Raw genomic sequence first — 12,104 nt, forward strand, 5'->3', positions numbered from 1 at the left:
TCATGTCTAAGGTGGGACTAGAATTCATGATGTTAGCCTAGTGCCTTAACCAATAGCTAGCTAATTCGATAGAAGCTTTAAAATGAGATATCACTCTATCAGAAATTTGGGGTGTTCTGCTTATTTAATACTTCTGTCTTGGTGACGCAGCAAGCTAGCTATGATTTCTTTCCCCATAGATGATTTTTTAATGCTTAGTCTTATGAAAGTGTACTGTGCTATAAAATGTGGTGAGCCATTTCTGAATTCTTCCTGTGCTGCAATAATAAACGTTGCAGCAGCTATTTTGGATGTAGTGTTTCGATTGAGCAGAACTATAAAGGGAGATGTCTGCTGGAGAAAAAAAAAAAGCAAGTTGACTTTTACTGATGTCATACTTTTCTCTGAGGAGTATAGGTGTATTGGAAATGTTTTCAGAATAGTATGAAGTATTGTGAGGATACCAGCACACAAAACATCTCTCTAGTCTCCTTTCCTCTACAACTCTGTGAGGCAGGTTAGGTTGATAATGAATGACTGATCCAAATTCATCTAGTGAACTTTAAATGTTGAGTGTGGACTGGAAGTTGAATCTCCCCAATGCTAGTCTAGCATCTTCACCACTATAGTATAGGTACTCTTCGACTTATGACCATAATTGAGTCAAAAATTGATATTGCTAAGTGAGACAGTTGTTATAAGAGTTTTGCCCCATTTTACGATCTTTCTTGCCACAATTGCTAAAACATGAACCACTGAGTTGTTACGTTGGTAACATGATTGTAAAGTGAATCTGGCTTCCCCATTGACTTTGCTTATCAGAAGTTCACAAAAGTTGATGACATGACCCCAGGACACAACTATCATAAACATGAACCAGTTAATTTGCATCTGAATTTTGATCACATGACCATGGGCTGGCTGCAATGAGTCCATGAAAAATAGTTATAAGTCACTTTTTTTCATGCCATTGTAACTTTTAATGGTCACTAAATGAACTGTTGTAAATTGAGGGCTACCTATACACTGTCTCTATGTTCTTAGAAGAGGTGCTTTAGTACATGTGGGACCATGAATATAGTACTTGTCCATGACTTATTAAAGCAGCTGTATTTTAGGAAGATTCCTGTTTCTTTTTTTAATATAACTTTTATTCAGAATTTAAATACAATAATAAAAACTAATGTAATGAAACTTAGAGAAAGAGAAGAGAATGGAAATAATAAAACATGCAAAAACAAAGGAAATGACTTCCAAACATTGTTACAGTGTAAACAAATTTAAGAACACTTCAGCTTCTGTAATCTTTCCATCCCTTATCCCAGTGATGGCTAACCTTTTCAGCTTGGTGTGTCGAAAATCAGGAAAAAGTGTAGCCTTCCTTGGGTCGTGTGTCACTTCAAGAAATATCAATAATTTGGTTTATGACGGACTGGGCTGGAGTGATCACACAGGGCTGTGAAACTCGTCTCCCTGGTCTCAGGGCTGCAGGTGCAGGATGTGGGGATTGGAAGGCCACCTTACAGGGCTGTGAACCTCATGGATCTCCTTTCCTCCTGTAGTGTTCCTGAGGTAATGAAACTGACAAACCTCAGTTTATGGCAGTTAAAACTGGTTCTCTGCTGCAAAGATCTTGCGGCAGTGGTGACACCACGCCTCCACGCAACAAGCAGGGAGCAGGGATTGGAGCAGAGCACAGGCAGCCTCTAAATGTGCAGGTTTTCCCCACACCAACAGGCGTGTCAGTCAAAGTGCCTCGGCGTGTCACGAGTGACACGCATGTCATAGGTTAGCCATCACTGCCTTATCCCATCCTTCATCTATAAATAAATCCATAACATACCAACCTTTCAGTCCTGGTGTCAGCAAAAGGTAAATGGTTTGCCAGAGCATTGCAAACCAACAAAAAATTACTTTAACCTTGATCAAATAAACCAACTTTTTTTCTTTCTTTTACTCCTAACAGTCTTAATTTTTAATTCAATCAAATACAGTCTTAGGATTTAATTTCTCTTCAATTCTTCTTTAACCTATTATACAAATTTATTCAAGGCTTTGGCAAGCCTCTTTTGTAAATCAAATAAGAAAACATTTTACAGGTCATTCTCTTGGTTTATCATTTGTCTTTTTAATTTTTAAAACTCTGGCCAGTCTTCCCTCCGTTCCCCTGCCCTCCCTCTTCTCCTGTCCTCCTGTCCCATCACTTTTCATCAAATCTAATCAAAAGCAATTCTGGGCAACACCCAACAATCAAAGATGTTTTAATACCCAGTAAAGTGTTCTTTTCCAAATTATTCTGTTGATCTGTTATTTGTAGTTCCACTTTCAGTACCTTCTCTATCTTATCAGATAAAATTTGTTCCATATCTGTCATTACTTCATTAATATCTTTTGAACCTAGTCTGTCATTACCAACAAATATTGACATTGTAAGGACTAATTTATGGCTCCATTCTTCAAATAATTCATTTAATATTTCCAGTGTTACAGTGTTTGATCGTTTTGGAAGTCGGAGTATTAATTGATACCAAAAAACAAGTGTGCATTTTTTTCTTCTGCTTAGAACCTTTAGTCCTTTTCGCTGTCTAAAATCATCACTTATCTTTGTTCTGATTTGCAATAACCAGGAGAGCCAAAAGGAGAATTCAAAATCTTATAGTGAAAATCAATACTCCATATTCATCTGAACCTTTCATCCATTTATAACCATCTTAGGTCAAAATTTTGCTATTTATTTCAAGGTCTTTTAAGTTCTTAAGCCTGTAATTGATTTTTCTTTTGTTCAGAGTTGAAGATAAATTCACCTGATGAAAACTTTTAAAACTTGTCTTGAAGGTCTCTAATGGTTTACAATGGTTTGGCAATTTTGGCAATTTCCAAAAGTGTTGTGGGATGTGCAGACTTAGTGTCCTTTAAAAGGCTCCACTTGTGAGCAATATAGCTGACCTCTTTGTTTCCCAGCACTCAAACCTGCAGAAAACTGCTGTCCTAAAGCATATATGGGTGATCTCCCATTTTCTCCTTATCTGGAGAAGTTCCTAAGGCCTGGTCATTAGTTGCACTTTACAGAATTGTCTTCAGTTTGCCATACCTTTCCCAGAAGTAGAAGGATCCCTGTTTCTCATGCAGCATACAGTTTGATATAAGGAAGTAGAAGAAAAAGGACATGGTACAGCTTTATAGTTCAGGAGCAGGTAGAAACTAGAGGAGAAACTATCAGTAGCAATCTCAATAATATACAAGGATTTTCAGTTGTCCTACTATTGTTATATTGTCCTATAACAATAGTAACTATAAAATGACTCCTTATTTAAAAGCATAACTTAACTGTAAACAAAAAAAAGCTTGAGGCGAGCAGACATGAAAAAAATGCATGTTCAGGGACTCAAAACAAATTCCTGACTTCATAATTCTTTAAGAGTTTGGAATGTGCACATGTTTTTCCTTGGGGCACTTAGGGTTTGACTTCTCCTCCTCTAAAGTAAAATTGAATTTGTCTGTGCTTGTACTGTAAGTTAAGAATATGTGACCTGAAATTCCATCCCCATCATTCTTATAATTGAATGTACTAAAAGTTGCTAGTTAGATCCATGTGAATTCCTTCAGTATAGGGAATACTGTTGTCCAATGGAACTGCAAGAAAGTGGTATCTACTACTTTCATCCATGATCTTCATAACTTAGGTCAGGAAGAAAGGGTCTCTTGTTGTCTAGCTGTAGTTGAGTTGAAGTTACTACTATCTCATAGCACTGCCCATGCTAGCTGGAGATAGTGGGAATTGGAATCCAGCCCTATCTAAAATGTGATTGGTTTTCTCCACCTACCTTGTAACAATCCTTTTGTTAGAAATGACAATTAATTCAAACTGGGAAGCTCACTAGATTAATGATGATAAAAGTTTTCTGTAAAATAGTATCCACCAGAAGCATAGGACTGTAGTGGGCACTGTAGGGTATCAAGTTGGGGGAAAAAAGGGGGTTCATAGTACAGGTATGCAAAATGAGTGATTGGAGAAAATGTATGTGCCCAGGGTTTTGAGAATAAGAATGTTAAATGTTCTGTCATAGAAGAAAACCTTAAATAGACCGTTCTTGTCTGAAAAATATCCACTCTAGGGTGCTAGGAACTTGAAAATGAAGATATATATGTTCTAATACTTTTACTTTGTTCTGACACACATTATTGTTTTTATAAAAAGTTTCAAGTGGAGTTGTTTTGTTAGGTTATGTAGAATAGGCAATAAATTTCTCACCGAAAAGTTTGTTTTGCTTTGCCACCAATTGTTATGCTGTTAACTTTGCCCATAATACAATCGTTCTGAACTGTATATGGTGAAAAGTTACATCAGGGAAGAAAAGATACTTCTGTGTCAGATTCTGGGCAAAATCCAGAAGGATAATTAGGGTTTTTTAATTACTTAGTTAATTAAGACAACTTTAGAAGAGGGATTATATTACAATAATGTCAACGTTCTCCAGTGTCATACGTTCTTTGTCATAACAGAGACTTTTAACATAGGATCATACTGGTGCAGGAGATTGGGTATAATCCATTGTATAATTTGTATTGTATTTATTTCCAAATATTCTTATTATCCACATGTTGCAACTTGTTGGCAAAATTAAGATGAAGAAATCTTTCATGTGCCTTTCACAGAAACAAAATCTGGAGAAACCAATTCTTGCAATGGTAAACAATTAACAAAAAATGTCTCTTTTCCCTTGTTTTCCAGAGAGACGGTATTACAGATCTCGTTACAAATCCAACGGACTAAGCATCTCTTCTCACACAGTGGCAACCCGACAAGTCAGTGAGACCGCCTTGACACCCCTGACTGAGCAGGAAGGTGAGGCTTACCTTGAGAAATGTGGGAGCATCCGTCGGCATACTGTCGCCAATGCTCATTCGGATATCCAGCTGTTGGCCATGGCTTCCATTATGCACTCAGGCATGCTAGCAGAAGAACCAGACAATGGCGACCAGTGTCTCCTCTTGCAACCCAGTTTGAACCACAGACAGTTTTCTAGTGAGCCCAGCATAGCAGATGGACCAGAAGAACTGGCCACCCCAGACATGGAGGAGCCTGCAGAACTGAATTGCACATCTGTCTGTTGAAACAGAGGAAAAGAACACTCCTGCACAGCCAATGTTACTGTTCATGCTGCTTAGATCAAGAATTAGATCTACAGGACACATCCTGAAGTTGATTGTGTTATTAGGTTCTAATAATGTAAGAGTCCTTTCTGTGGACTACAAAGGTACAAACTTGCTTCAGCTGAAAGTTTCCAATGTTGTCTCAGAGCAATGGTTTCTCAGAGTTTCTTTTTCCAGTTAGGTTTTCGTACCCTCAGCTGCATTCAGTTTTTGTCTTTATCCAGAGGGTGAACACTGTAGTCCTAGTTTTATTCTGCCTTGCAGATTGGGAAGATGAACTCCATTGTTAGGGACAGGCAGTTCTTCTCAACTGCGATGTGTCATGAAAAGTACAAAGAAGCCAGTTATAAAATCTTCAAGGTTGTCACAGTGGTACATCCCTTTGTAGGACAACGAACATTTTCATTATAATATGGTGTATACCTAAACTGTAAACATAGGAGCAGTAAAACTTCTTCCACTCTATCATCAGAGCTGGTCAGAGTAACAAATTCTATTCTGGGTGAATAAAATAAAATGAAAGCAGTAGCCTAAAACAAAACTACTGTGGCTAGCATATTGTTTTGATGTTTTGATTTCAGTACATCTCAGGAATTACTCAAATTATTTTCAGAAAACTATTAGAAGTATTTTTAAGGAAGGTATCTGATTGCTTGCCAAAAACATAATACCAGTGCTGAGCTGGTAAGCATGCAATGTTTTTGAGCTACTAGCTTCTATAAATTTCTGGGTTTAAGACTGAATAGTCTGGAAATAGCTTTTATTGATAACAACAATTAAAGAAAGGTTGCTTTTGCATTAGTGTGGTGATAGCAGACAACCCCTTTGGCTGGTGGGAATAGTGCAAAAATTCCATATGGAACAGGGAATATCTACAACTGCTATTATGATTGACTGCTACAAATATCAAGATCAAGTTAAATGAGTTTTTTTCGAACTGATCTATTGATTTCTGAAAACTATACACCTTTGGTAGCCAAACCATTAATAAACAGACTAGAGAAAGAATGTTTTCAGTTTTGTGTCTAGTTGCCTTCTTCCTGCCGGTCTCTTGAAATTAATGGGCAATGGCCTTAAGTATCTAGAATTGATAGGGTTTTTTTTAAAAAAAAATCCAGTTTCTTAATATAATTTTCATAAGTATCATGCTTATTTGGCAGTGGTTCCCTTTTGATGGAAGTCATTCATAATCCAAGGAAAAGGCAAATTTCTACATATAGCTGCAGATAAAGAAGTGCTATTGGGTGTCTTAGCACAATCCAATCATAACTTATTTAGCTGTTTAAATGGTAAAAATAATTGCATTATGCCAAAAACCCAAACAAACAGTAGAATAAAATATATGTGGAGAATGTGGGATGTGTGCTTTTTCTGCTAGTTCAAAATAAGCATTTTAACAAATACTACCCGGGTTCTGTTGTGTATGCAGCTTTCTTGTCACAAAAAGTACAGTTAATTAGGAAAACAAGAATATCTTTCTATGTACATTGACCTGGAGCTCAACATGTTTAGAAGATACAGTGTTAGGAAAAACTCTTCGGCTTCAAAACAATAATTAGATATTCTAAATATCTGGTGGAAGTAGATATAAACCAAGCTTCACACAATATTTTGGGACAATGAAAAAAAAAAAACAACCCTGAATTTTGAGAAGGTGTCAAAATCAAGCTTATAACATGGCTGCCATAAAGAGTATGGTCTGTCACAAAAACTTATTTTTAAGAAAATTAGACACTAAGAAGGAACTTCCAACAATTGCAATTCAGTGCAGAACTAGATCCAAGTTCAAAAACAGTTTTCATCCCATTGTTCGGATTCAACATTCAAATTATAGATAGCTTGGGTGAAGAACTGAATGTAAGGGAGATGCACCGGCACAGCCCTAATGTGAAATCATTTGTCAAAAATGTAACAGAATGTAAATTTTACAGATGATCAAAAAATATAGACAGGGCGAAGTATTCTTTTCCATGAAATAAACTGCAGGGAAGACACACACACACACACACACACACACACACACACACACACACACACACATATATATATTTGTTTTCTTAAGTTTTCGTGGTTATTTACATGTATGGCATTCAGCTTTGTTTGGGTATTTTCCCACGTCATTATAGTTGTGCTTTTAAAATTGTAGCAACGTTTCGGCAGAATCTCATCTGCCATCATCAGGCTTCTGTTTTGTGTTCGTCTGTATTCTGTATTGTGTTTGTTAATACAGAAGCCTGATGATGGCAGATGAGATTCTGCCAAAACGTTGCTACAACTTTAAAAGCACAACTATAATGACGTGGAAAAATACCCAAGAAATCTCATCTGCCATCATCAGGCTTCTGTATAGTGTTCATCTGTGATATATATATATATATATATATATATATATATATATATATATATATATATATATATATATATATATATATATATATATATGTGGATCTTTGGTTGTTCGGTTTTCTCCCGCGTAAGATTCAAGTATCTAGGCAACGTTTCGATGAAGTCTCATTCATCATCTTCAGGCTTCTGTCTCCGGCTCTGTGCTTTTCAGAGTAATGTGAGATTGCAGCTGCTTCCTCCTTTTAACTGCCAGTGGGGTGGGACTTGATTGGGTGGGGGCTTGGCTGTGTTCTGATTGGGTGGGGTGTGTTCTCATTGGTAGGGGTTTGGTTGTGTTCTGATTGGTTGGGGGTTAGCCGTGTTCTGATTGGTTGGAGGCGTGTTCTGTTCAGGTGGGGGCTTGGCTGTGCTCCGGTTAGTCTTAGTTGCTGGGGATTTGAGCTGGTGAGTTGTGATCTTGCTGTTTGGCTTCTAGTTCGTGGTCCTGTTGCATCTTCATAGTGGGTGTCGGTTTGCTTCATGTATGGCTCGGAGGGGTTTGAAGTGGGTAGTGATGCAGCTGTAGTGCAGCTTCTGGTCCATGGTCGTGTCTCATCTTCTGAGTGGGTGAGAGTCTGTTTTCTACATGGAAGTGTGGTGGTGGCATCTTGTGTGGCTCTCATGGGTGTGGGTCTGGTGTCATTCTTCATGTTAGGTACTGCCTGTTCATGAGGGCGGGTTTCCAAATGGCTGGAAGGCGGGAGGTGTCATCTCGCTTTGTTCATGCTGTGTGGGCGTTTTTCTATCTCTATGGCTTCTCTGATTATTCTGCTGTTGAAGTGTTCGGTTTTGGCGATAGTTCTGGTATTTTTAAAATCAATTTCATGTCCTGTGGCTTTGAGGTGTTGGACCAGGAAGAGGTCGCTTTCTTCTTTTTGATTGAGTTCTTATGTTCTTCAATGCGTGCATTTATTCTTCTGTTAGTTTGTCCAATGTATGTGGTAGGGCAGGCAGTGCAGGGGATTTCGTATACTCCTTGGTTTTCTAATTCGATTTTGTCTTTGGGGTTTCTTAGGATGGTGGATATTTTTCTGTTTGTGCAGAATGCTGTTTTGATGTTGTGTTTTTGGAGGATCTTGCTGATTTTGTCTGTAGTGCCTTTTATATATGGGAGGAGGGCTTTGCCGCTTTCTTGTTCTCTGTCTTGGATTTTGGTTGGGGTTTCTTTTTGGATTAGGTGGGTAATCTTCTTTCTTTGGAATCCATTGGCTGTAAGTACGTTGGTGAGAGTGTGTAGTTCGGTTTTTTGGTGTTGTTCATCGCTAAGCATTTTGTTCTGGAGATGAGTGTCTTGGCTACTGGAATTGATCTGTGCTGGGTGGTGGTGTGAGAGTGCATGTAGATAGCGGTTAGTGTGAGTTTTCTTCTGGTAGATGGTGTGTCCTAGGGAGCCATTGGATCTTTTGTATACCAAGACATCTAGGAAGGGAAGTTGGTTGTTGGCTTCTGTTTCCATGGTGAATTGTATTTTGGGGTGTAGGCTGTTGAGGTGTGTGAGGAAGTTGTTCAGTTTTTCTTTCCCATGTGGCCAGATTATGAAGGTGTCATCTACGTATCTGAGCCAGAGTTTGGGTTTGTGGTCGTATTTTTCTAGAGCTTGTGTTTCAAAGTGTTCCATGTAGAGGTTAGCGATGACAGGTGAGAGGGGTGATCCCATGGGTGCTCCTTCTATTTGTTTGTATTTTTGTCCATTGTAGGTGAAGTATGTATTGGATAGGCAGTGGTTGGTTAGATCTAGGATGTGCTTGGGGGTTGTATTTGTTTTGGATGGCTGTCAAGGCTTCTTTTATTGGCACTTGGGTGAAGAGGGATATGACATCGAAGCTTACTAGTAGGTCGCTAGGTTGTAAGTTTTGTTTCTTTATGATCTCGATGAACTGGAATGAGTTTCTTACGTGTGAGTTGATGGATTCTGCATAAGGTTGTAGTTGTTTGGCGAGAAATGCTTAGCCGATGAACAACACCAAAAAACCGAACTACACACTCTCACCAACGTATTACAGCCAATGGATTCCAAAGAAAGAAGATTACCCACCTAATCCAAAAAGAAACCCCAACCAAAATCCAAGACAGAGAACAAGAAAACGGCAAAGCCCTCCTCCCATATATAAAAGGCACTACAGACAAAATCAGCAAGATCCTCCAAAAACACAACATCAAAACAGCATTCTGCACAAACAGAAAAATATCCACCATCCTAAGAAACCCCAAAGACAAAATCGAATTAGAAAACCAAGGAGTATACGAAATCCCCTGCACTGCCTGCCCTACCACATACATTGGACAAACTAACAGAAGAATAAATGCACGCATTGAAGAACATAAGAACTCAATCAAAAAGAAGAAACGACCTCTTCCCTGGTCCAACACCTCAAAGCCACAGGACATGAAATTGATTTTAAAAATACCAGAACTATCGCCAAAACCGAACACTTCAACAGCAGAATAATCAGAGAAGCCATAGAGATAGAAAACGCCCACACAGCATGAACAAACGAGATGACACCTCCCGCCTTCCAGCCATTTGGAAACCCGCCTCATGAACAGACGAGTACCTAACATGAAGAATGACACCAGACCCACACCCATGAGAGCCACACAAGATGCCACCACCACACTTCCATGTAGAAAACAGACTCTCACCCACTCAGAAGATGAGACACGACCATGGACCAGAAGCTGCACTACAGCTGCATCACTACCCACTTCAAACCCCTCCGAGCCATACATGAAGCAAACCGACACCCACTATGAAGATGCAACAGGACCACGAACTAGAAGCCAAACAGCAAGATCACAACTCACCAGCTCAAATCCCCCAGCAACTAAGACTAACCGAGCACAGCCAAGCCCCCACCTGAACAGAACACGCCTCCAACCAATCAGAACACGGCTAACCCCCAACCAATCAGAACACAACCAAACCCCTACCAATGAGAACACACCCCCACCCAATCAGAACACAGCCAAGCCCCCACCCAATCAAGTCCCACCCCACTGGCAGTTAAAAGGAGGAAGCAGCTGCAATCTCACATTACTCTGAAAAGCACAGAGCCGGAGACAGAAGCCTGAAGATGATGAATGAGACTTCATCGAAACGTTGCCTAGATACTTCGAATCTTACGCGGGAAAAACCGAACAACCAAAGATCCACATATAAATACCACGAGAACCTCAGAAAACAAATATATATATATATATATATATATATATATATCACAGATGAACACTATACAGAAGCCTGATGATGGCAGATGAGATTGCTTGGGTTTATATATATATAATCCATCTCCTTAAATTGAAAAAAAAAAAAAAGCAAGAGATACAGAAAGACCTTTCCAACATATTGCCTGTTAAGAAATAAAGCTTTGTTATCTTTATTTGACATTTTCATGTGAAAGAGCTTTCAGGCTTATTCATATATTTTCTCTTTTTTGCATATAACGAAGATGGAAATGTAACCCTGTCTGACAAGCAATTCTCCCTTTCTTATTGCCTTAATTCTCTTTAAAATCTGTCTTGTGGTTCCTTTGTACTATAGCCTGAAACCCAAACAGACAACTACCATTTCCACTGCTAAAGCTGCATGCTTAAAGACCTTGGCTCCCTTCTGGGAAATGGTGAGACAGAAAAAAAATCAACAGTGGTGGGTAAGTAAGACAGCAAGGGAGCAGGGTCCACCAGTAGATAGCAGTTTATCATACAGTATGTTCCCCAGCTTGCACCATCCTTAGTTAAAAATTTAGTAGTGAATAGAATAGAATAGAACAGAACAGAACAGAACAGAACAGAACAGAATTCTTTATTGGCCAAGTGTGATTGGACAGACAAGGAATTTGTCATGGTGCAAATTAATCATCAGTGAAGTTAATCATTATGAAGGATTCTAAAATAGAGGTAGGGAATTGAGACCATGGTGGCTAGGAACTGCAATCTGGCATTTTCTCCATAACAGCAAGTTTCCCATGTGATTCCAGATAGCTGGTGCCTAGAAAAATAGGCAATGCCAGGCCATGTGGCCAAACATGGCACTATCTTACACCAGATACCCCAAAAGACAGATTTGAACTAGTATGCAACATGGCTTTTAGCGTCTATGGGAATTCATAGACATGGCTTTTACCTTTACCAAAAGTAGAAGATCAGAAAGAAATATGGAAATAATAGCTGTATGTGAAGACATAACTTTGGGGTAAGTATAGCATTCGAGCATTCAGAAAGATTGTGATCACTTTCCCCTCTTCCAAAGACTCTTTGATCACACACTCCCATCACTGCTGAAAGTCTGTTGACCCTTGCCATGTTTGATGTAGCCTAATCCCCAGTTAAGATTTCTTTAATAATATAATTTGATTAAACTTTATAAAATACCAATGAAAATAAAAATTGTGGAGAAAGGGAGACGTGTAGGATAAAGAGGAAATAAAAACAAATTAACTTCCGATTCTTCAGTGTAGTAGAATGAACATATTACAGCGCCAACTTTTTTACTTTGCATACTTCATTTATATCAGCATTTCTATAGCAACCCCCACCCTTGTTCAATCAGTAAATTCCAAAGTTGAAGTTTCATTTTTTTTTCTATG

The 12,104-nt window shown here is 38.7% G+C and overlaps 1 protein-coding gene across 4 annotated transcripts in view; it reads left to right on the forward strand.

Annotated features, from left to right (window-relative positions):
* PRR5L (proline rich 5 like) overlaps positions 1-6,141 on the forward strand; it is a 66,990-nt gene extending 60,849 nt beyond the window's left edge. For all 4 annotated transcript variants that reach the window (XM_087921381.1, XM_087921382.1, XM_087921383.1 and 1 more), the window contains one exon: positions 4,712-6,141. In XM_087921381.1, coding sequence (XP_087777507.1) covers positions 4,712-5,094 — 383 coding nt within the window. In that variant the 3' untranslated portion in view covers positions 5,095-6,141. The remainder of the gene's footprint in view (positions 1-4,711) is intronic.
* Positions 6,142-12,104: the final 5,963 nt, after the last annotated feature.

Source organism: Pseudonaja textilis, chromosome 1 (genome assembly GCF_049901715.1).
Source record: "Pseudonaja textilis isolate UNSWEBS1 chromosome 1, rPseTex1.2, whole genome shotgun sequence".
Taxonomy (NCBI): domain Eukaryota; kingdom Metazoa; phylum Chordata; class Lepidosauria; order Squamata; family Elapidae; genus Pseudonaja; species Pseudonaja textilis.